This window comes from Sturnus vulgaris, chromosome 2 (assembly GCF_052056855.1).
Source record: "Sturnus vulgaris isolate bStuVul1 chromosome 2, bStuVul1.hap1, whole genome shotgun sequence".
NCBI lineage: Eukaryota > Metazoa > Chordata > Aves > Passeriformes > Sturnidae > Sturnus > Sturnus vulgaris.
Genome location: NC_142244.1, coordinates 57,674,850 through 57,701,142, shown reverse-complemented (window position 1 = coordinate 57,701,142; position 26,293 = coordinate 57,674,850). Strand labels below are relative to the sequence as shown.

Sequence of the window (26,293 nt, the reverse complement as noted above, 5' to 3'; positions counted from 1 at the left end):
AATGACCCTTTCCTATTTGTCCATGCATGCATTAGACATCTGCAGTTTTAGCTTGCTGACTGCTTAGATCAAAGTCCTTAAGCCATTTTCTGAAAGCTTTTTGTTGCTTTTGCTAATAAGTTGCCAAGAACAAGCAGTCTTATAACAAAAATATATCCAAGTGAATTTCAGTAGACAAAGATTTGGTTTAACATAAGTAGTCCAGCTCCTCAGTCAGATGCACTCTAAAATAACTCAGGCTGCTCTTTCAGCTTATTTTGGGAGTTTTACAATAGTTTATATAAGAAAGCCATCTGCATCTAGTAAACTTAGTGCACATATCCTGCTTAGTGAATTATCACTGCATCACCTGTCAGAGCTACAGTCACAAAGATGAGGCATCAAAGCAAGAGTTCAAGACTTGCACTGGAGTCAAAGAAGGTCACAGTAATAGAATACCTGGTCTTTTGGACAGAAGAGACACGGATGGGTGGGTGGTAAGACTAGTCATCATTTTCCTTTGTGCACATTTTGCTCATACTTCTGCAAGGCTCTGCACACCCCAGCCCCATGGATTACCTTGGCTCAGGTAAATAATTCTTTAACCAAACTTGAGCAGCATCCTAAGCCAATAGACAGGTGTTTGTGCATCACCAGAAACAAAGTAAAAACAGGCACCCTTTAAATTAACTGGAATATTGTCTGTCAGTATTCGAATATTGTTTTCTCTGCTGCAGTGCAATCAAAAATTTTCATAGCCTCGGTGTTCTCTGCAGGTTTGTTGCACTGAAGGGAAGGGGAATAGGGGCTTACTGGCTAATTCATTCATCATCATGGATTTGAGGTACAATTTAGTAATGTCTCCCAAAAAAGCAACTCCTCTGGCAGTGTCTTTCTTCTTCTGGACATCTCCATGTAGGTTTTTCTCTCTTTTGCCTTTAATGGGAAATGTTTCAAGTCCTGTAACTGCTGAATCAGTATGCATGCCTGCCAAGTGGCAGTGGTTTTGTAAAATCTCCTTGTAATCTACTCCATGGACAAGATATGTATATTAAAAGTAGGAATGCTCAGTTCATTTGAATTAGTGCTGATACCCTTGCATGGTAGACAATTGTTAGTATATTTCTCAACGTCTTTTCCCTGCTTTGGGAGCCACTCTAAATTGTTTTTGCAGCCAAGGTTCCTCTCCCTCAATTCAGATCTGTCTGTTTTCTTATAAACTCATTTTTTTATTTACTCAGAAATCTGCTGTTTCCCAAGCAGATCGTGCCTCAACTCTTGTCCTGAATCTCTGAATTGTCAGAGAAGATGACTCTGCTCTGCTAGGTTTTAGTCATTCCTATTTTTCAGCTCATTTCCCAGACCTATTGCAATTCCCATGGCTCTGGCTATACTAATAAGTGTGCTGAGCCATCCTCTAACACTGCACTGAAAGGCCCACAGCACACTGCATAACTGTGACAGCTTCGGTCTTTATGATCCTCTGTTTTCCAAATGACCCATTGTAATGACCCTGGTAACTTCCAAAACATACATGGAAATTGGAAGACCCCAGGCCGACATTCCCAGTACTGGGTTGTTTTAACCATTTAGCACTGTAGACTATCTGGGAACATTTCTGACATCTGAGAACATCTCTGGGCATGTATAATTTCATTCTTCTAATTATAGCCTGCACATCTTAAAATAGCTGTTTCATAGACTCATGGTCTTCCTAAGAATATCCATTTATGAGATTTCCCAGTAGGGGGGTTTTCCAGAAATAACATCTAAGGTTAGCATTTTTCCTACTGCAAATGCTGCCACTGTTTACTGTTCATCTCAAGTCTTAGATACACAGAGTCACTGGTAATTGCTGCCAGAACCTCCTCAGCTCTTTTTGAGGACATCCCAGGGACAACTTCCAGTGGACAGAGTACAACTGGTGACCCTACTGGCAGTCTTCCCCTGCCTCAGAAGCTGAAGATATTTCTTTTCTCACTGTATTTCCCTGGTGTACTCAGTCCTGTCTATCTGTTGCAGGGTTTCTTTGATATCTTTCCTACACCTGGATGAAATCTGTTAACAAAACTATTCTTTCCTTTGTTTCTTGATTTAAGAAGTCACCCTCAACAAATTGCATACCTTGGGTCTTGTCCTCCTGCAGGGCTGAATTTTATCCATGCAGCAATTGGATGCTCAAACCCAAGACAACCTTCAAAAGACCTGAATTGTGCTCCTAATGAATAAATCTGGGCACCAAAGGCCTCATTCTCTCCCAGCACTATTTTGAATTATAGTATTCAAGGTTGCATCAAACCCAGCTTTACAAGACCAATTCCTAGGAAAGAAACAAGCATTTGCAATATCAATATCCTTTCATAGCTGTGTTAGCAACAATCCACCTCATTCTATTGCTGTCCACAATTTATTAATACTTTTCCAAGTATAAGCAGGCATCATTGCAATGAACAAACTGAAATTCCCACGAGACAATTCCTTGTCTCTGTCAGTTCAGGTCTTAGTGTTGATCTGTGTGCTTTGCTCTTCAGCCTGTCTTTATCTATTGATTAGTGATGCCACAGGGAGAGATGGAGACATCTCTGCCCACCTTCTGAGCCCTTCCAGTCACGGTCTGACAAGTACTAAAAATGTCTGAGTTAGTCATCTTGTGCTATTAAAATGAAAAAAAAGAAAAAATCCACCCTTTCCCCTTGATTCCTTTTAGCTCTTCCTGTGCTTCAAGAAGCCCCCTTGCAGCTTTTCAGTTAAATCTTCAGTCTTAAAACCTTCCCTTTTTTTTTTTTTGCCAGGGAGTTTTAATGTCACTTAGGAAGGCATTTCATTTCCAGTATGACCCAAGTGTGGCCTACTGGCTTCCATAAAAAAAAAGATTCTCCTGCATCAGATGTATACTTTTCAGGCTAAAATTAATCCCCTGATCTTTAATTTGAGGAATTAAGTCCTTTATTAAGTCCTTAAATAACTCTTTCAGGAGTAACTTAATACTGAAGTATTTCTACCTTACAGTGGAAACCACAAGAAGATGAATTTTTTCCCAGGGGTGCCCTGATATTGCTGATATTTCCCTTACTAATCAGAATGAAGTAGCTGCCATCACTCTCTTCCCTCCCCCAAGTCTTATATATCAGAATTAAGCTGCTTGCATAAGGTTAACCTGTAAGGTTGTCTCTGGAAGCAGAGATACCCATGGAAGGGGGGAAAAGCTGCAGAAGTGGCCAGTTTGATCATCACCTGTATAAATAACTGAGCTCATAGCAGTGGCTTGCTTGCCAAGTGAACCTCAAAGTCCATCTGAACCAGCTTCTAGGGAATACTGGAGAGGTGTTGGAACTTGTGGCCTGCGTTCAACAGGAAGCTGAGTATCAGGATCTCTCTGGCTGTACTGTCCAAAAGGCTCCTGGCACATTGTGCAAGGCCAGGAAGAGGCAGAGATGTAATTCCAGCTGGGGGGAGATAGGAGGGGCTGATGGCTGCACAGGAACTGGGAATTGGTCAGTGGGCAGTGAATAAATGTATTGAGTACTGTTTTATTACTTTCTCATTTATTGCAATCTCCCTTTTCATTACAATTGCTATTAGCAGTAATACCATATTTAACTTTATTTCAATTATGGTACTGTTCTTAGCCAACAACATCATGGTTAAATCACAGCACCATATTACATTATTTTGGGGTGTATTATTGTTATTAAAGAATATTACTTAATAATATCCCAGAACAGTTGTTGCCACCTCTGGATAATGTGTAGTCCAGTCACTCTGCCTCAGCTGGAGAAGATTACCTGGGACTTCATGAAGAAGCAATATTTGCATTTAGCAGCTCACTGTGGAAGAGCCATTTGGTAGTTGTGACTCTGATGTAGATGAATTTACAACATTTTCAGGATCAAAAGAAACAAGAACGTTCAAAGAAACAACAACTGCCTTACAGCTTTTAAATTTTGCAAAGGGGAGCTGTATAAAGGAGAGGGTGCTTATTAAGTGTTTACAAGGGCATTGAATCTCTGCACACAACTTTAGTACCAGGTAAGAGTTCCACAGTGGGGGAAAAAAGCAAATGCTTTCTCTTAATACAAAAAGATTTGAGAAAGCACAGAAGGAAGGCAGCATACATAGACAGCATTGAAAGGAATACTGTTACAGACAAGAAGACTTCCTTTGAGCAGCTGAAGTTGTGCCCAAAGAGGGTGAATGGGAAGATCTGTATGCTGTTATTAAGGGCAAAATGTGGCAAGGCAGGCCAAAAAACTTCCTCATAAATACCCCTTCAAAATTCAAATAATCCAGGGAATTATTTACTAAAATCAATTAATAAATCCTAAAACCATGTCAGAAAGCCTAACAGGGGTTTGTTTCAGTAGCTCAATGATTGGAGTGTGAAATATGCAGGGAAGAAAAAGCCACAGACTGGGGGAAAAAAAAAGTATTCATACTTTTTGGATGTATCCACTGAAGAAGAGTCTGGATAGCCCTTCTTGCAGAGAATGTATCAGTGGACATCTCAATTTTAACTAAAAGTGTCTTGGAACTAGCAGACAGTATTAACATTAATGAGTCCCCATTACTTGATGGTTTTTATCCAAAGTGCATCCAAGACAGAAAGTGCTGCATTTCTCACTGTAATGTGTACCATTGCACTTAGAGCTGTCTTACTACCAAAGGAGTGGAAGAGAGTTAATGTGAAAAATCAAGCCACTAATTCAGAAACCTGGCATGTGTACTAGGCAAATTACTAGTATTGCTCTTAAAGAACCAGAGAGAATTAGTGGGTATGTGCATAAGCCAGACAGTGTTTGGTTTATAAGGAAGAATTTTTTCTAGTGAGAAAGAAATTTTACAGTGGTAAATTGTGTCACAAAAAAAATACTGGGTTCCACTGAATGAAAAGATATGGGAATTAAGGAGGTCTGGATTCAGCATATTTGATGATGTCTAAATAATATTGAAGAATCTAAATGTAAACCTTTCAAACAATTGAGCAGCTGGTGCATAGAAGGGAAGATCTTTGTGTTAATAATCAGGAGGAATGGTGGAAGAAAAGTTGGGGTTTTTTTAGTGCAAAAAGGGGTTGCTACTGGTGTATTCCAGAAGACTTTGCTGGGACTTAGCTGTTCCACATAATAAAACAATCTAGAAAAGAAGGTAAAAAGTGAGGAGATAAAATTTGAAGATGATATGCAGAATACTTTACCGTTCTGCAAAATAGCAAAGATGAGGATTGACTTTGAAGAACTGCAAAAGCACCATGTGAGTATGAATAATGGAGCAATTAAATGACACATAAAATTTACCAGAGATGGATGCAAAATGATGCTCATCAGAAGCCTCCCTCTTTGGCAGTTTTATCTTTTTCCCTAAGATGGGGCACTGAGCTCTCAGCTGCCTCTCAAACACAAAAGTTCATTGCATGAAGACCTAGGAATTCAGGAGAAGACAAAACCCCCAATTTACTGCACCACTGGGTAAATCCAGAGTTTTTAACATTCTGTGCAACATCGAGGGCCCCTACTCAGTCGTTGTTAATTCCAATAAGGTTTATAGTTAAAAATTACCAAGGTGATCAACCTGGCTTCCATACATGGAATGAATGTGTAGGCTGGGACCCTCCAGCATGCCAGAAATGACCTAGAGTTGTTCCAAATGTCTACAACCTGGAAGGGGTGATTACAATTTGACTGTACTCACACCAAAAGAAAATCTTTCACCTATGTAAATGCCAGAAAGATGCATGCTTTCTTTCAAATGCACCATGATTTTCTATACTGGCTCAAGGGTCCAAAAATAATTCAGAATAAACAAATAAAATTGTCTGTGCTAAAAATAATTGCAAAAATACTAAGGGGAAGTAGTATATAAGTTTGCCTTGTTCCTGTACTTCTTTGTCACGCACACAGAAGACTGGATGCTGCTCTAGGTGCATCCTCATTCTGAACCAGACTATGTTTTCTTCATATGTAGGAAGGAAAAATTTTTTCCTCTCCTTTTTTCAGTGGAAGAAGCAAGGAGTCTCAAAGAAAGATGACAGTCAGCAGGTTCAATAAAGATGAAAGAATGTGATTTTCGTGCAGGTAGTTCTAATGTATGTATGTCTAATGTAGGTGATCTAATTCTGCAGCATTTTTTTCCATGATATGTACTCATTCAGAAGAATTCTTCTGTGCAAGATGTTGTGTTGCCAAAGGCTGACATCCATTGAAGGAAAACCCATCAAGGGTTATTAAATCTCCAGACTTTTCCCCTGCAGCAAATCTTTAAGCAAGAATTGTAGACAGCTGAAAGACTGTTCTAGGAAAACATCGCTACATACTTGTTTTTTATTGAACTGCTCCACAGGCATCCTTGATTTGTCCCTGTTACAATCAGGGCGCCAGGCAAAGTGAGCATCTTGACTGATTTTGTGTGGCCTTTCTTGACATTTGGCTTGCTCTTGCAGTGATGTGAAGAATGTGTGTGTACATCCATAAGTTTGATCTTCCAAAACCTGTCTTCAGGATAAAGCTTGTTGTTTTTTTTTTAACAGTCAGCTAGCAGCAGTATGTTGGATATATAATCTCTTTTATTTCCATCACTGACACCAGAAAGAGCTTTTTACAAAGAGCCATTTACACAAATGGCTGAGGTACAAGGCTAATTCTTATTGTATTGCTTATCATTCTGAGGGGTTTAAAGAAGGCTACTGTTGTGCACTATCAGAGGCAGTCCTTGCTTTCTAGCTGCAGTCTCTCCTGTTGCTGGTGAACACAAGCATGGCCTGATGGTCGCCCAGGCAGAAGTGAGTTCATACATCTAGACTCTTCATCACTAGTTTGATTTCTTTTTTGCTTCCATGAAATAGTAGCATAAAGGGAAACAAAATATTTATGTTTCTATGGCTATGGCCTGCAGACATTGTATATTGTTTCTCAAGAAAGAGCCAAATGTAATTTGGATGATATCTTTATTGATGAGAATCCTAGCTGTGGCTAAGATTTCTTGTGCTGAAGCAAAGAAAGTTATCATTTTAAAATATTTAAAACTGTGTTAGGTTTACTATGGTTTGCCATTTCGAATAGAAAAGAGCCTCTATCACCCATTTGCAAACTCTTGACATAGCAAAATTGTGCTTTCGTCTTTTGGATAATTCCACCACTTTAGTGTTACAATTCCTGTTCTAATATGTGTCAGCAATACAAGTGATGGATCTATGCACTAGAGAGATGAAAAATGAACAGAAAACATTCCTAAAGTGGGAGCATGCAGTTTCCTCAGCCAATTTGCTTACACTAGCAGATGTTTTCAGTATTGCCTGTCAAAGGGAAGCAGAATTTTCCAGTGTTATATCTGGTGGATATTGTACATAATGATGCTTTGCAGAGATGCAAGCAGAAGACATTAGACCTGGGAATTTTGCTTGACAAAAGGCAAATGTTGTTGATATGTAGAAACACTCTATTACCCACAGAGACTATAGTGACCATGCTTAATTATTGAAAAAGAAAGTAAGATGTGATACTGTAGGCAAATTAGAAGATTTGGTTTATTTGCAAAAATTGTCTTTGGTTAGTGGTGAAATGAAAGGTTTAAATTATGATGTAATGATGCTAATACAATATAAGTGCTGATACAAATTCGCTAGAAGTAATTTAGCTAGCTTATAAGAATTATACTTACTATCCTACTGAATGCACTTAGGCGATACTGAGGAAATTAAAATGTAGAATGGAGCAAATGAAGTGCAAAATACATATTAAAGGTCTTGTTCTTTGGAGCTTTCCTCTGTGATGTTTTTTAGAGTCTGCATCATGTAGTTCTATCAAGTCATTATCAGATACAGAAGGTAAGTTGCTGCCTTGATTTTAAAGCATATTAACTTCATCTCGTTTCCTCTTTACATAAGCATTTGAGTTTCTGTGATAACTTTAGTGCCACAAAATAACCTAGCAAAGTTTGAGCATCTTAGCCAGATGTGATGGGCCTCAGTCCCACTCTTGTCCTGTGGATGGGTACTTGTGATTGTAGCAAGAAAAAAAAATTACATTTCTCAGCACTGAGAAATGCAAAACATCAGCTTGCCAGTCAGAGACATAATTTGCACTGATAAGAGCTTTCCTTAGCCCAGCACAGTGCCATACACACACTGCATGAGTGGCTCGAGGTCCCAGCAGATTTGGGAGGGGACCTCTGGATTTACTGGATAGCTCCCCTTTCTGATTGATTCTGATCCCAGGGAAACCAGTTGAGCTCGGGAGAGATTCCTGCAGTAGTTGTTTGATGCATATGAGGGTCTCACTGGGACAAAGCACAAAATCTGTGTGACAAAAGCCATGAGATTTCATCTGAAATGGAAATCTACTGACAGCCTGCTGTGTGTTTTGCCTCTTGCCTCTCAGCCAGGCAAGACGCTGTTAAAACCAGTCTAGCATGTGGAAAGCAAGAGTGAGGACAAATGTGCTAGGCAAACACAGCCTTCACCTGGGAATCCAGGATCAGCCTTGTTGCCAGCATGGTATAACATGACACCATGGAAAAGGGACAGTTACTGAAGATGTCATCAGCAGGGCAGACTACACAGGCTTTTCCCGTGGGACCATTCCACGTGCCTGGGGATATGGCTTTTACGGTGTTGCAACACAGATTCAAAACCTGAGGGAGCTGAGTGGGCAGAAGTTTTGGCCAGTGTTCACACTTCAGAGTGGCTTCTGCTTTGCAGCCATGAAAGAGTGTTTAGCTGAGCTTACAAGATGCCTGAGTGGAGAGGAGAAGACTGTGTATAAACTGTACTAATACTTAGTCCCCTTGTGTCTCCTCCTTGTCCTAGAATTAGCTATACCGAAGCTTCATGTACCTGGTCCTGTGAAGAGCCAAGAGCTAATTGTGGCACGGACAGTGAGTCCTGCTGCAGCTAACTAGGGCTACATTTTCATTGTGTCATTCTCTTTAATGAGAAATAGAATATGAGCTAATGCAGGAGATCCTGGGCAAGAGAAAGCTTTATTACATATAAAAACTTCTCTACTTTCCACCCAGTCTATTATGTGAAAAATGAGTCATGTTTTTGAATGTGGCTGATAAGAAAAGTTGTGGCTGAGGGACTGTGAGTACAAAAGGAAGCAGATGGACGGGTGTTGGAACATGCTGAACAAACAGCTTACTTCATTTTGTTTATTCTCTTCTAAATGATCAGTCCCTGGGTGTTGAGAAAGTTGCGTAAAACTAAAATCATTGTGCTAATTCTTCTCTGGTGGCATGCTCTGTATTTCCAGAGAATTGCAGGGCTGGTCTTGTAGCAACAGCAACAAAGTGGAAGAAACATCTCTGCCAAACAAAACTGAATCAAATTGTGTATTTCTCTTTAGTTTCTTCTTCCAACAAAAGACAGTCAACCTCTGCCCAGCTTCTCCACATTTCACTGAGGACTCTGAAAGCAAAACATGAGGTAGTTTAGTCATCACTGTAAAACCCTATGCAAGATTGACTGACTGTTGTGTAGCCAGCCCATGCCAGGCAGCTCAGAGATGCCCAGGCTGGTCCCCAACACTACTTGAGCTGGTGAACAAGGTCACCTGATGACAACCAACCACAAAGAGTGGTGCTCGTACTGGAAATGATCTAACTTTCCCAACTAATTTTAAATTACTTGTTTTATTATTCATAAGCAGTGCCCACTTGTAGCCAGCACAAATTAAGTTTCTTTTTCACAGACTCTTATTGTTACTTTGATCATTAAATCACCAAAACCTGAAGTTTGCTAAACTTAGCCTGATAAGCTACAACAAACAAAACTTGAGGCAGTCTAAGTTTGGATATCTGGGATCTCGAATTTATGGCCCTTCAAGGACATGTTGGAGCAACCAGAAGATACAGAGGAGATTACAGCCTGGGGACTTGGTGATTCCCTGTCTGAAAAAAGAGATGATAAGAGGAATAAAAAAAATGTGAACTCATTACCATGAGGAGTGAGAGATCACATCTCAAAAACATGTAGCCTGTGACAAAGATGAGCTTAAATGAATTCTCATTTTAATTGGGGGGACACTAGTTGGAAGCTAATTACAAAAGAAATATGTAATCCTAGTAATTCTCAAGTTTAGAAATTTCATTTGTAGATGGACTTTTTTTTCAATGTATTTATGACCCATCATAGACACATAAATATTGTCCTGAAATTCAAAGCAAAAAAAAAGAGACAAAAGGTCATGTTATGATCTCTTTCAAAATCACATCTATATGTAACTTTAAATGGCATTATAAAATACAGTTTAAAAAACATCAAACACCACACAATAAACCAATTCCAAAAGTCAGTAGAATAGAAAATGCATCTACTGAGATCTGATCCCATCTGAGTTTTATCTGTAAAAACATCACTGAAATCTGTACCGAGGACAAAAATTTTAACTTGCTTTGTGTTGGCAGCAGGCAATACCTGGAGGTTGAACTTCCCACATGCCCCAGGGAGAGGGACCTCTGGCAGGTGGAACCCATCAGCCTCAGTTGAAAAGACTGGGGGACTTATGTCCCACATGGTGCACAGAGGGACATTGTGGCCTCTCATAAAATTTTTGCTGACTATCATTAATGAGTACATTGATATGAAAGTGGACTTGATGGTAGAGGGTTATGTGGAAGGACTTGCAGGTTGTATCTTACAGTGGTGCTTGGCTATTGGATATAAGAAGCACAGCACCTACATCTGGTTATTCTGAATGCCGTGCTTGGATTTTATCCAGATCTTGGGTCAGGGATATTGTGAAAGCATCACCAAAGACAGAAAAAAGAAGCTTGTTTTGCTTTGAGTTTCTACATTTGTGAGGAAGTAGAGTTCAGCAGAATTCTCAGGATTCACAGAACATTTAATATGCATGCATGTGCCAACATATACAAATAACAAATCTTTGGGAGACCAAATCTTAAGACACAGGTAACTAGAGTCATTGCCAAATCCTTCAAATTCTGCACTTTCATTATCCTGCCAGTTTGCAATCCTGCAATGTCTAACACACAAGCCAGAAATAATGACACAAGCAGAAAGCAGCAGCACCATGGTGATTGGTAGGTAGGGAAATGGCTGCAGAAAGGTTTTGAGAGGTACATCACATGGAGAAGACAGAATATACCTGACATTCTGACAAGCTTGCACATGTTAGATCTGAAATGCTTTTAGCTATCTGAAGAAAAAGGAAAAAGAGTTGGTTCTTTTACAGTCACAGTTTCTGATTCTGTCTTACTTAGATTTTAAGCCAAAAAGACATTATTCTTTCCAGTGCCTTCAATGGGTTTTAGATGAAGGTCTTAGAAGGTGTTTGGTGTTTTGTCCTGTTCCAGTTCAGTCTTTTCAGAATCAAGAATTGGATCGATTATTCTCTGGGAAGGGCATTAATGTTCCCAGCTGCCATCAGCTCCACAGCTTTTGGAGACAATCAATTTTTTCCCAAGGCCCATAGCCACCTTTGAAGGAGCTGACGAAAACATTACCAGTTTTAGTGCTTCATAGTTAAAAAAGAACAGTTTATTTTACTTAAAGACAGCACTAGATGTCTTTTTCCATTCCAACTATATATTAATTCTCCTCCATTCTCAACAGTATTTTATTGAGGAACTGCAAACAAATAAGAAAGGACCACAGGCAATTAAAAAAGATGTCATTCCTAATGTTGCAAAAGAAACAGCTTGAAAACCGTCTGTGCTTCTCCTTTCTGTATAATTCCTTTTAAAACTTCCCTTGCTTCTTCCCCTTCTTCATGCTGCTGTCACTTTTGTCTTCCCATCCATTCAGCCTTATGGCTGACAGCACATGAGCTACTAACATTGGATGCTGTTTTTTTCTGGATTGCACAGAAAATGAATGTAGGCTTGTAATTTTGGTCTCTGGAAATAGATATGTGTTAGTAGGCTAAGCTTCTGTGTTGAAGTCATGCAGTGCTAAAATCTTCAATGGGGGTAATCCCTTCTGGTTTTTTGACAGATCCATTTTTACCAAAAATCTTTTGGCATGAAAAAAAGTGAAACTCTGCCACTAGAAGTTTGTGCCTCCAAACAGCAAAATATTGACTGAGCAACTGGAAAAATACGCAGGCTCCTTCACCTGGGTTGCCTGGGAGACCTGGTATCTCACCCAGCTCTCCTGGTGCTGGGAATTGCCACATCTCCCATGCACAGTCCTTGTGTCTGTGGGAAGCCAAGATGCTGGAGCTGCTGTGCAAGGGTGTCCATGCTCTGGTGACTTTTCAGGACTCTGTTGGGCTGTGTGCATCCAGCAAGACCCACGTGGGTTTCAGGTGCTCTCAGCACCTCTGCTGAGTGTGACTCAGGTGACAACTGCCCAGTGGGACTGCAGTGCTGGAGGGATGCACCAGAAAAGGGGGGAGGGATGGACCATTCTGAGATGCACCTCACCTGACTTTAGGGTGGCTGGAGGAGGAGGCCTGGCCTATGGAGCACAAGATGGCATGATGTGTATTTGGGATGTCCAAGGTGTCCTATACAGGGAGTGTGGTACACAGGCTCCTTGACTGGAACCCCCAGCAGATAGTGCTCAGCCCATAAGGACACCTGAACTAGCCCACAGGAAACTTTGAAAGGGTGATGGAGTATATAAATTTTTGCTTCTACTTGCCTGGAGTACTTATTTCAGGCCCAAAATCTGGCTTCTTCACACATTTGGGGCCCTCCCCTGTGGGCAGTACCCCTTTGCAGGACTGGAGGGCATGTAGTTTTATGTGCAAAGGAAAGGAATAGGATGAGTAACCCCCTCCTGCATTTCTGTCTTGAAACTGGGCTGTTGTGGAGCCAGAAATGCAAAAGGAGACTGAGACAGAGGCAGGATGGAGAACTGCAGCCCAGAGGGGTTGTTTGCACTCTGCTGTGTCCTCAAACATCTATGCATTTTACAGACTCAAAATTCAGAAATGGTCTAGGCTATTAACTGTTAAATATGTAATATCCACGCAGCATCTTGTGATGAAAGTCTTTGATTCTCCATGATATTCTGAGATGTCTTCTCCAGAATTACCGAAGTTTTTATTAGTAAGAAATGTAATAAACTCCCCTCGGAAGCTGAGTCATACAGTGAATGTTTCTAAAAAATTCCAAGCAGTCACTCCGGATCTAGCTCATCAGGTGCAGGGTGAGTTGGCAGCCAACCTCATTTATTCAAAGCCAGGCTAAAAGCAAAACATAGAATTACTTTATAAAAGGGAGGAAGCAGTACTCTCCAGAAAGCAGGGCGTTTAAGAAGGTGAATGTGGGAAATTACCCAGGCAATGAAGATATTCATATCACATGATGAAAAATATGTTCTCAAAATATCTCAGGAAAATAAAATGTGATCAATGTCTTAACTTTTCTGCGTGTTTCGGTCTCTGTTTCTGTATCTGAGAACAGCCTGCCTATCAGTCCCAAAGTGATTATCACCACATGCCTTGTGATGGGGATGTCATCAGACTGCTACTGCAATGCCTAAATTTGTCTCTGTCAGTTGCAGATAAGATGCAGTCTGAGTTACTGGGGCAATGCCCAAGTGAAGACTGAGGCCAGAGCTGCCTTTTGGCCTCACTGGTTGAAGTGGCCTCAGTCTCTGATGCATGTCATGTCTCTTTCCCAAAGGACTCTGTCCACGAAGATGCTCACAGGACCATTTCCACCCTGCTTTAGTCCATGCGACCTGGGTCAGAAGATACATCCTGTTTCAGGTGCCTACAGCACCTGCCTCAATGACTGTGTGGGGTTAGTGAGCACCCAGGAGCCACTCTGCAGGCAGACCTTGGCAGACAGGGATACAGCTGGGACAGCAGCCAAAGCAGCCAGCTCAACCACAGCTGGAAGAGGACACTTATCCATGGGCTTGGGTACCATAAGATTTGGCAAACAATAGTTTCACGAAGGTCCTAATTCATTGTCGTACCGCACCTTGAAAACTCCCCTGATGTGGATCTCTGTTGGGAAGCTTTTTAAGTTGACTTTGCTCTGTCAACTCAAATGCAGGCAAGTGTCAAAACCCCATCTTTTTGTGCCCACCTTGGAGACCAAGAGAGTTAGACTAGTTCTTAGCTCAGCTGGTTTTCTATGTCCTTTTTCAGCTCCTTGCTAACAAAGAGGACCTACAGAGCTGTTTGTAGGTCTAGGGATTTGTGAGCCCTGGTGACACAAGTCTTTGCAGCCACTGCACATTGCCACCATGACCCCCACATGGGGAGCACACCCAAAGGACTATTTTGACTGTTCCCAAATTGACATGTACCAGTGGTAAATAGAGGAGAGATTACAATCTTTATTCAAAGCACTTTGGGGTGTAGATAAGTACAAGTGTGGGTGGCAAGAAGGTTGGGTTTTTTGGAGACTCTCCATCTGCTGTGCTAAGCAGCCATGTGTGGACTCCTGACCTGCTGCCAATATGAAATACAGCACAGCAACCAGAAAGCACTTGGATATGTCTGGTCCTCCTGCACGTGCTGACAGCACATATAAGAACAGAAATAATCAGGCTTTTACACCTATAGTGTGTATAGAAACCTTTTTCACAGCAGCAGCGGGCTCAGAGCACCCAGATGTGCAGTCAGCATTGCTCCACTAAGTGATGAAACTTAAGTGGGGGTAAGGCATTCACTGCAGCCATTTGCTCATGGCCTAACAGAGCTCTATCTGCTCCTATAAAAATTCAAGGCAAATTAGTCCCTCAGCTTGTTAACTCAACCTTGAATTATGAGTTGAATGAGATTATGCACCAAATCCCAGCAGCCTGTTCACAATTTTGTAATTTATGTATTTTCTGGGAAGTAAATAAAACCGAGTATCCTCTCCCTAATTCCAAAACATTTTCCATGATTCATGCAAAGATTATTTGGGCATCCCCACTACTGCTATGGGCAACTCTGACTAATGAAAGGCCATATATAGAAGTGTGGGCCCAAACACAGAAATTCAGAATGCTTATCAACATGTGATGTAGCTGCAACGCTGATTCAAGTGAAAGCAAATAATGAAAGACTGTCCTGTGATTGCTAGCACCACTCCTTGAGCTGAGAACATTTCTCTCTTAAGAATATGTAAGAACTTTTAATCAAGATTTACTTCCCTTTACCCTGTTCATGGTTTTTCTTTGGCTTCTGCATTAGTAGCACTTGGTTTTTGCATCGAGCTTTTGTGGGTTTCCTTTCCATTAAAAATCCTGAAGTCTGTGAGCAGCAGCAAGCAAAAGAAGGAAATACTGAACACCAGAAGGCCCATGAGCTGAGGTAAGACAAGATTTGTCTACTTTCTCTGCTGTAGATAAAATGGTTGCAATGATTAAAATACAGCCTACTTTTCTTTCTCATTATTTTCAGTTAGGGTATTATTTGCCAGAAACAGTGATAGTTGACCAAACTTCTCTATAACAAAGCTGATGTTGAGAAATATTTTTGGCAGAAAAAAAGGGTAAGTTTATGTAACTAGGATTGTTTGCCAGATGGAAGATAACAATGAAATTGTGGATCTGATTAAGTGAGCCTTGTTTTTTAACCAGATGAAAAACATGTATTTGGCTTATGAAAAACTTTAAAAATAAAAGGTGTTAAATGTCAGACTCCTGGGCTTTTTTCATTATTGTGCATTTAGAAAGGTTAATAATATGCCATGTTTTGATTAATTACGTGTTAATTCCAAATATTGCTTTTTTTTTTTCATTTATTCTTGGTAATGCTGCACCTGAAACACGAAGTGAATATTAGCAAGAAAGCCAGTAGGAACTTTAAAAAAACATGAGAACTTCTGTTTTTCTTGGAAGTGCAGTGGCAAATGCAAGTGATCTCCTCTATAGCAGCAATATTATAATTGCCTTCCTATTTGAGTAATAAACAACAGACTCAGGTGTCTGGGGTCCTCTTCAGACAAAAGGTTACTGTGAGAGATGCAAAGATCATCTTTTTTCCTGGCATACAAGAGGTTCTATATACTTATCACTTTACATAGCAAAGTAGTATATTTTGATAGAACAGCCTGATTTCCTTTTTTGACTTTGCATATGGAGAACATCTTACTAAAATGAAGTTGTTGTTTTGTCATTCCTCGTGTTATAGTGAATGCAGTGATTCAGAGCAGCAGATCTCTGATCAGCAGTTTGGAAATGGAGAGTTTATTTACACCTTTAGAGAGAGTGGAACTTTCATATTTAGCCCTTCAGCAGCAGCACCCCTCCAGCACACATCTTCAAAAAGGACTGTGCCCTTCTGTCCAGGCATGGCACAGAAATCCATCCCATTCTCTGCTGAGATGCCATATGACTTAACTGGCTGCCCTCTGTAAGAACAGGGGTAGCCCAGGGCTGCTGACTACTTTACTTGCTTCTCTCTCTCTTCACGTTTTCAAGCTCCATAACCCTGTCTTCAGTGTAGAGACAAGAACTGTCCACTATGGGAATACCCTACTTGATGGTGCCCCTCATTCTGCTGACAATTTTGGTTGCTTCTGCTGTGGTAGCCAATGCAGAGCTGACTTCAGCAAATGGTCAATGATGCCAGTGCCTGAATGCAACAGCCAGTTTAAAGTTCATGTGATTAGGCACAATTTAGATTATTTTTCTCTAGCATGCATCACCTTACATTAAAATATACTAATTATCATCTTCCACCCTTCCAGCATGGCATTTGCCAACATGGAGAACTGTCATCTCCAGACTGACAGAGACATTAAATCTAGTCTGAGTACCAAACCCTAGAGGACTCCATTGCTTATTTATTGAACCCCCACTTTGCTTCCTACACTTCAGCCAGCTTTCAGCCCACAAAAGAATGTGCCTTCCAGCTCTCTGGCAACTTAGGTACTTAAGAAACCTTTGTTGCAGAGCTATGAAGAAGGCTTTGAAAAATGCTATTTATATCATAGACTCATAGAATAGTTTGGGTGGGAAGGGATCTTAGAAATCATCTCATTCGAAGTCCTCTACCATGGGCAAGGATACCTTCCACCAGGTGCTTAAATCCCCATCCAACTTGGCCTTGAACACTTCCAGGGATTCCATTCCCCCTCATGTCTCTGAGAAAAGTCCCTCTCAAGCTCTCTTGTAGGGCCCCTTTAGGTACTGGAAGGTGCTCTGAGGTCTCTCTGGGGTCTTCTCTTCTCCAGGATGAACAGCCCCAGCTCTCTCAGCCTGTCTGCACAGAAGAGGTGCTCCAGCCCTCTGGTCATCTTCATGGTCCTGCTCTGGGGCATCTCCACCAGGTCCATGATGTTCTTATGCCAGGGTTTCAGAGCTGAATGCAGTGCTCAGGTGGGGTCTCACAAAAGTGAAGTAGAGGGGAAAATCTCCTCCCTCAGCCATATATGTACATCCATATTTATATATGTCTATATATATATACATATATATATATATGTATGTATGTATAAAATGACCACTGGGTCACCTTCATCCATTGTCATCACAGCCCTCCAGTTGGTAAGCCAAACCAGATCTCCCTCTTCAGAAGCATAATCACCTTTTCTCAGCAGACTGGCATTTCAATGAGCTCAGTGCCTTAATTCTTCATTACAGATGTCCCCAAAATATCCCAGAAGAGGAAATCGGTCCCAGTGCTGATGACCAGCTCATGGCCTTGAGCTGCCTTACCAAGCCTTTCTGGTAAAGGAGAGCTGCACTGATGACACATCAGTCCCCTGGCACAGTGCCTGATTGCAATGGTGGGTTACATGCCTTGGCCAGCAGTCTCACAGTGGAGATCCTTTGGGACGCTGATATGAGTGCCATCTGGTCGCAATTACTTATTGAACTCTCATGTATCTAGTTGGCTTAGTACTTCCTGCCCACATCTGCTGAGTGGAGCAGACTCCTCTGTCCTTTTTACTGCACCAGCCACAAAAATATCCCAGCATCTTTGGTTGAGAAGAGTGAATTCCCTGAATTTTTCTGCTATGACTTTGTTCCTAAGAGATCAGCCACCAAACTCCCCTGCCAGGTCCCAAGTGGTTTTTCTTCTTTCAGTAGATTTACAAAACTTACTGTCAACCCAGAACATCCTTTTCCAGAAGCTCTTCACTATTTCTTTTTTCTTTAATGCTCCTTGTTTCCTCTCCACATTTGATCTGTCATGGTACAGACTTTGCTGTTGTCTCCATTTTGACAAGCCTTCTGCTTTCCAAATGGAGATATTTTCTTTATGGTAGTCTTGGTAACTGTTTTACTGATAGACATTGGGCTCAATATTTCTTAAAAAGCATTCTTTTGGAATGTAGGCTTGTTGAATTTTCTCTTTGTTTTCAAAAACAGCCCCCAAATTTATGTAGGCTTCTTCCTTCTGGGACTGCTTCTCTGTCCCACAGTGCTGCTGAGAGAACCTCTGGGATTAATACAGAGCTACCTCCACCAAAACCTGTCTGAACAAGGGCGTGTGCAGCACTAAAGATCAAATGGTATCTTGTAGAGGTAGAATGCCAAGGTAGAATGGCATCTTGTGCTGCGGACTTTTTTTGCAGGACTAATTATTCTAGGAATCAGGAAGTTGTTGCATGTGGACATAACATCTCATCCTGCTGCAGCACTGCATCTTTAAAAAGACACCCAAAACCTCCTCCCATTGCCACCTGCTTTCATCTTCCTACCCTCACTTAATGTTTTCTGGTACCGTCATAATCACGGTAAGGAATCTGGTAGTGCATTCCTACTACTATATTTTTATTATTAGAGTCTGCCTACAAGAACCCTGTTGTGCTTCTCTTTAGCCACAATATTTTTGCAGTGTTGTGAGTTATGCAGTCCCTCCTGCACAGTGCCACTCCTCCACTCCAGCATCCTACAGTATCATTACCATAAAGCTGGTCGCATGGCAACACAGGCTCCTATTGATTATCCTTTCTCCTGCAGGTCTCTGAGGTTTCCTTTGCACCAGGGTTTTGGTCTCATGCCAAGCCTGATGGGTGTCCTGTCTCTTTTTCAGGTTTGAGATCAGTGCAGAATTACACGAAAGATTTGGTTTTGATCAGACATTCGAGATAGCATGTGCCAGTCTATTGGATGTGTGGGCAGTTGGATCCTGAGCTTAAAATATGACAGGTTTGGGGCATTTTTATTAGTTTAGTATCTCTTCAATTAAACAAATCTCCTCTTACTTTTGCTCTATCAGCCCCCTACCTGTCTTGCATTTGTTGCATTGATGTATACCCATCCATTTGTTAAAGGTGTAAAATTTACCCTAGGCAAGAAATGTCTTTCTGCTATCATCTTACCTAAAACTGCACTCAAGCCAGGCTAAGATAGAGGGAAAAATATATATCCATAATAAAGATGTATAATTTATAATATAGATGTAATTTGTAGTGAAAGGTAAATATTTACTTAGAAAATCCATGCTAATCAAGCTGTAAATATTTTTTAAAGATTTTACAGAGATAAAGAAAAGATAAAAAGCCCACCCAAACTCTACATCTAATCTACTCATGCAGCAATTCAGAAAAGGCTCCTTTTTTCTTTCTCAGTTGATCTTCTCTTTCTCATGCCAGGGAGATTGTCAGAGCCTCAGGACATGTGTCAGCTGCTTCCATTCGATAGCTTCCATCAGTGACACTCGCATATAGAAAAAGCTCCTGTTAGAGAATTTCGATCAGAGGAGTCTTGCAGTACCACTGAAGAGAGAATTCCATTTCAGCTTGTTCTTTTCTCTCCTTTTTTTTTTTTTTTTTTTTTTTTTTCTGGAGGGCTGTTAGATCTTATTGCAAATCTCCCTTCTTTTGGGGGACACAAAAAAATTCCTATAGGTCCAATCTCTCACCCTTAACCCATTCTGTTCATTCCTGACCCAGGAGACTGTCTGGACACTTTTGCTAAAAATGAAGTTTTTTGCCTGTCCTCAGATAGGTCATTCTTTCTGTATATCTAGGAGCCATCTCCTAAACTTAGCTGGCAAATAACAGCTCTTGGATTTAAGGCAGGCTGAAATTCTCCACTTATCATGTATGGTTGGTTGAGGTAGTCCCATTTGAAATATATCTTTCACTTCACCTTCCCTTCTGCATTGATCTGTGTGCCAAGACACAGCTAACAGGAGTGTCTACATATGAAAATTGCCTGGGTCATTGTTGGCCCTTTACTGAGTGCAGGCACCACGGTGCTTTAAGAGTTTTCAGCTGACTGGTCTCCAGCTTCATTCTCTTCAACATCCCATAACAGCTTGAAACTTGCTTTTGAATAACTTAGAGAGGAGTCTGAGAACTTATTTTCTTACCAGAGTCAAGGACACTGAATTTTCTCAGTTGCACGTGTACTATTCTACTTTTAGTCTCAGTCTAGCTTGAAAGAGAATTGAGGAGCATTTCTGCAGTTAGAGTAAGCAAAATAGTTTAAATGGTAGCTGTTAGCTAGATACCCTCATATGAGGAGCCTGAGCAAAGTGCCTGTAGTGCTTTCCCTTGGGTGCAGGGACCCAAGAGCTTTTAATCAACTGAACCTTCATTGCCCCGGTCCCATCCTTCACCAGATAGCGCTGGACACAAGCCATCACTCGTAGTGACAAGCAGGACTTGGAATTTGTCCACAGTCCAAATTCTTCAGCCTCATTTGACTCCTCTACCTCACAGCTTTCACACACAATGAGAATGCTTCAACAGGTGGCAGATCCCTTCACTAATATTTTCTTGTATTTTGGGGTTTCTAAAGGCACGGGTGCTTGGACCACAGGAAAAGAGAGTCAGAAGGGCTCTTCCCTTTGCCATACCTCAGGCTGTAATGTTTCCCTAATGTAATGGGGGGATCATATTAAATCTAGAGAAAAGTAGGTCTTTGATCCCATACAGAAAATGTGTATATCAGTTATTCCATAAAGAAAACCAAAACAATTAAAAGTCCTTTGACTGCAAAAGATTTGTCTTTAAGAAGAATATCTTTTCAATCTCCTCTGTGAAGACAGGGGATCTCAAACAAGGAGGAGATTAAGTTTAGGATCATATATTTAGTCAGTCCAGGGCTTTGCTGAGACCCAATATCCTTGAGAGCCCAGCCTGGGGTTTTGCTTCCCCCTGGGGTTGTGGGGCTGGATAAAAAGATGCCTGCTGGGGCACATCTGGTTCTATATTAAGGGGCTTGGACAGACTCTGAGACACCACCCTGGAGATACCATGGCCTGCTCTGAACATAGCTCAGGCTCCCATACCATGGCTTCAGTTTGCAAGTTTGCTTCCATTTACAGCACACTGGGAATACCACAGCTTTTGGGTATACCCCCAAATATGTGGGAATACCACTGGGTGTTCGAGGCACCCAAATATAAAGCCAAATTTACCCCCAGCGAGGCTCCACCTCTACAAATAAATTAGTTTCAAATTGTGAAGCCAGTGATGTTCAGAGGAAGGGACAGGATGCAGTCGTGTACTATGGGAACATTCACTCTCACTGGGGCAAATTAAAAGCTTCTTTTCCATACATCTGGAAATGCCATGTAGTTGTGGTCTTCAGGCTAAAAATTTCCATGCCCCATCTTCAGAATATATTGGCAGATACAGAGAGGGAATTGCTTCCACTGTCAAGCAAGAAATGATGCTGACACCTTCCTTTGAAAATACTGCTGGCTGCAGGACAGATGAGATAAGAAATCAAGAGTTCAGAAAAGAAATAGACACTAACAAAAAAAATTATTTTGAGTGTTTTAGTGGTGAGTGATTTTGATTTGATTGAATTATAGCCTCATGGGAGGAAAAATGCCTCTCTGTGAGCACAGCCCATTTTCTCAGGCCATTTTCATTAGGGCTGCAAATGTGGGCTGCTCTGGAAGCTGCAGTGTGTGTGTGTGTGTGTGTGTGTATGACTGACTGGTGCAGAACAGCTGAGCACAAAAGAGGTTTAGGGAGTGGTACATGAAGCAAAGACCCCACAAAAAGAGACACAGAAAACCACTAGAAGCTAACAAGAAAGAAGAGATACAGCGCAAGGAGGAGGGAGCTAAAAAGGAACCGTGCATAATTAGCATGGTGTTTGCACAGTGTTTAAGGTCAAAATGTCCTTAATTTTTACAAAATACGTCTGGTATTGCTCAGGAAATATTGCCAAAAGCATACTAGAAAAATTTCCCTGGTTCCAAAAGGCAAATTCAGTTCTTTTGGCTTTCCATCCTAATTTGAAATGCAGGCCTAGCAGTGTGTAGTGATTTCTTTTCTGATCAGGTTTTGATGTTTCCATGGTAGGTGACTGGGGACTCAAAACTTCCCCACCACAAAATGGCTGACAGCAAGTTGGCTTGTTTTGCACAGCAAAGATCAGAGACTTGTCATTAAAACACACACATAGCACCTCTAAAAGACAGCACTTTTACAGGCTGAGACAACAACCAGCTGCTGTAATACTGAAACTCATTAGAGCTTTCTTGGGGCTTTGTGTCTTGAGATGTGTATTTACTGGGACATCACAAGTAATTACTCATTAACAAACCCTTACTTCCCACTGTGGTCTGCAACTCGTAATTTCTGCCCTCAGTGAAATAGTCCCAAATAGCCAAACTCCCTGCCCAGCCTGTAACCCAGCACTCACACCACTTCTTTTCCCTTTGGCAGAAAAATGGAGACGCTGGCACGGACTACAAATATTTCCAAGGTGGCACTAGATGGCAGCTTCACTAACAGCTCCTCCAACTGTACAATTGACGGCTTCAAACAAGTAATTTATCCCATCATGTATCTCTTTATCTTCTTCCTGGGTGCTGTTGGTAACAGCCTCTCCATTTATGTTTTCTACCAGACTTCGCAAAGAACCTCAGTAAATATTTTCATGCAGAATTTGGCTATTTCAGACCTCATGTTTGTGAGCACTTTGCCCTTTCGGGCCTCATATTTCCTTTTGGGGTCACGTTGGATATTTGGTGATATCCTCTGCAGGATCATGACTTACACCTTGTACATGAATATGTACTGCAGCATTTATTTCCTCACCGTGCTCAGTGTGGTTCGTTTCGTCACCATCGTCCACCCATTCAAACGTGGAAAAGTGACCAACACGAAGTATGCCAGGATAACCTGTGTGGCCATATGGATCTTTGTGCTGGCAGCTACCAGCCCTCTGTTAAGCAAGGGAGTTGCTGGCTACAGCAACCCAGTCAAATGCCTGGACCTCCACCCCTCCAGCACACACAGGCTCCTGGTGATGAACAGCTTTGTCCTCGTCGTGGGCTTCATCCTGCCGTTCTGCACAATTGTGTTCTGCTATGTCTTTGCCATCAGGGCGCTGCTCAAGTCCAGGGCTCTGCAAAGCAAGAGGGCAATCTGTCACAGGAAGGCACTGTTGACCATCATCATCAGTTTCATCCTCTCCCTCGTCTGTTTCCTGCCCTATCACATCCTGCGAACTGTCCACCTGATGTACAGCAGCTGCAGCCAGGCCAGCCTGCACCAGGCACTGGTGGTCGCTCTCTGCCTCGCTGCCATGAACAGCTGCCTCGACCCCTTCCTCTATTACTTTACTGCTGAAAATTTCAAAGCAAAAATCAGAAGTTTGTGCTGCAGGTAGCTGGTGCAGAATTGCAAAACAATATGTATTTATGTACATTCAACAATGTATATTTATGTACAGTCCAAATGGGATCTCTAGACTGAGCTCTTATTACTCAATGACAGAGGCTGTGTGCTGTGCTGCTGGCCAGCCTGCAGCTCTGCTGTTCATTGTCAGGCACCTCTGGAGCAGAAGTCTCTGGGAGAGAGCTCTTTGTGGGTGACCAAAACTGAGTCGGGATGATCAGAGGTCGGGTGACTGGATATGATCCCTGGTTGTCTTCAGTGTTCAGCAGTGTAGAGATGCCTCTGTTGTTCATCTTCCCCAGGACAAGGCATTGAAAAGAATTCACGTTGCTATTGGAGTCCCTTTATTTCATTTCACAGTACTGAGTGACTTAAAAGGGAAACTGCTCACCTGACCACTTCAATGCCTGCGCCTGAACCTCTCAGTGCTCCATTTCTCTGCATGTGCAGGGGTTCAGACACTGTGATTCCCTACACATTCACAGTACTTCACCAATTCCCCTTGCAAACACTGGGAAAGGGGTTGCACATTAAATAAATATAAAGCATCACTGATGCTTTCTACTGAGGCTGACTTAAAAAGCAGGAAGAGAGGCAAACAGGACGCAGCACTGGCTCAGGCTGCTCAGAAGTCACTAACATTTCTTAATTTTCCACTCTGAGCCAGCCACCAAGGTATTCTGCTTAACATTTCCCAGGTTGTCAAGCGAGAGAATGATTTCAAGCAGTGGCATCGTCATGGCGTGTTGTGAGTAAGATGACTGCTGGCAGTGAGGGCAGGATGAGGGTGCCCAGAGCACTGGGCTGCATCTTCATGTGGTGTCAATTCCTTCAAGGTCATTGCAACACTTTGTTTTCATGCCCAGCGTCGCCAGTGCTTTTCACAAAGCTGAGGCTAAGCAGTTCCATTCTCATGCAGGGATCCAAAGACAAACTTTTAAAATTATTTTGGTCCAAAAAGGTAGCTAGGGAGTGGTTTCCTCTGCACGGGTAAATCAGTCTAAGACCAAACTGCTGCCAAAGGCATTCCTTATCCCTCATCTTCAGACTCCTCTGAGGAGGAAACTGATCCCTTTTTTCATAGGATTGGCTTCATGTTGATTTGAATTTCCTACATCAAACATGAAAGAATGCAGCAGAGAAGCACTAACCAAGGCACAGAAGGAAAGATGGACAACAGAGAAAGTGGAGGAGAGCTTTTTTAGAAAGTAATGGGAATCTACTCCTATGTGTACTTTGGAAAATTTCATCAAATGGCTGTCTGTAAGTCTGTGAATATTTTCTAAAATATGTTTTCTAAAAATCAGACCTAAGTGAAAACAGGCTCCAAACTCAGTTAGACCATATTTAGATTTTGGCTTTAATTACCTCATCTTTTACTAAAAACAGACTAGAAGTTTAGTCATATTTTCCAAGAAAGCAGCTGGGCTTATATGAAAACTAGCAAAAATGCTGAAAGCCTTCCCTCACCGTGAAATTCGACCAAAGGAAAGTTTCTGCCTGTGAAGATACTTCTCAATGCTCTGAACTTTTTACGGAGAAAGAACTCCATAACAGCAGCAAGCTATTTTTAGCTCTGTCTGAAATATGCAGAAAACAAATCATTGCTGGTCAGGTGGAAAAGTACTTGGCAAATCACTGGGAAAGGCACATTTTCTCTTGGCTATCTAAGGGTTATGTTCAGTCTATTTCAGTCACTTGATGTTGCCTTTGATATAAGGACAGAGTTTTATCAGAAGTCTTCACTAAAGTTCATGCTCCAAATCCTTATTTCAATAATGCAGCAGCAAACCTGAGAGCTGACCTAATGATGCCATATGAACTCCTTGATCCCATGCTGTTGATGAAAAAGGGAATATTAGCAGTGGTTTGCAATGGGAATATGGTTGAGAAGGTAACTGTGCAGATGTAGCAGGCACATAATTGGAAGGAAGGGACAAATTCTTTTTCTGTGGTTTTCACCTGTCAGGAGTAGATTTGAGCATCAACAAGTGACAAGCTTGAAGCCTCTCATGAGACGTCACCCACTTCAAATACTGCAAGAGAATGCAAAAAAATTAGCCACAGCCTAATCTCACCAGCATGCTCTGTCTGTATCTGTCCAGTGCATCTGATTATCAGATAATTTTGAATTTAGAGGATATATGTATCTCACTTATGAGGTCACTTTTTTTATATTGACCACGCTACAACTCTGTTGGAGATTGAATTAACTGTCAGACCTGTGTTTTAATAAACTAGGTTTATTTTATTTATTATTGATCGTGCAGCTAACAAAGGATCTCTTCTGAGTGCAGGGGAGAAGGAACAAGAAACAGATACTGAGTTTCTGTAAGTGGACCATCATTTCACAAGACTGAAATGTCCTTGGAGGTGTGAGAACATCCTGCTGCCTTATTCACTTTACTGACAAAATAGTGGGGAACATGAGTCAAAATATTAGATGCAGATAAAGTACTAGAATTTTTAAATTATTATTTATTTACGGAAGGATTCAAGACCATCCTTGTTAGAGATCTTCTCATGAAGTTTCAACAACACTTGTATAACATGCCACATTTCATTTTACTGCCTTTTCTCCATTTACTGCTCTTCCATGTCTCTACTCACGGAGCTGAAGATTAGGGTTTTTCACTGTGGAAGCATCATAGTAAAACATGTAGTTAAAAAAGCACCAACATATCTATTACAAAAAGTAAAGCTCCTGACAGTTAAATTGCTAGCAGTGCCTCTAGGTCCCTCAAGGGACCACATTCCCCTTAAAAAGTACTTTGATATGTTTCCTCAAATTTCCAGGAGGCAAAATCTAAGAATAGCTATGTGCATAGAAAGCTAAAGCACCAGCAAACATGTGAGCTGGAAGGAA

At 41.4% G+C, this 26,293-nt stretch overlaps 1 protein-coding gene across 1 annotated transcript; it reads left to right on the top strand.

The window, feature by feature from the left end:
• Nucleotides 1–15,110: 15,110 nt before the first annotated feature.
• On the top strand, nt 15,111–25,930 carry CYSLTR2 (cysteinyl leukotriene receptor 2). Its single transcript, XM_088160672.1, has 2 exons — nt 15,111–15,194; nt 22,471–25,930. Exon 2 carries the CDS (start codon nt 22,475–22,477, stop codon nt 23,417–23,419), a length of 945 nt encoding a protein of 314 aa, XP_088016798.1. The 5' UTR covers nt 15,111–15,194; nt 22,471–22,474; the 3' UTR covers nt 23,420–25,930.
• Nucleotides 25,931–26,293: the final 363 nt, after the last annotated feature.

Coding starts and splice junctions, on each gene's coding strand:
- CYSLTR2 (XM_088160672.1), top strand. CDS start 22,475: ATGGAGACGCTGGCACGGACTACAAATATTTCCAAGGTGGCACTAGAT.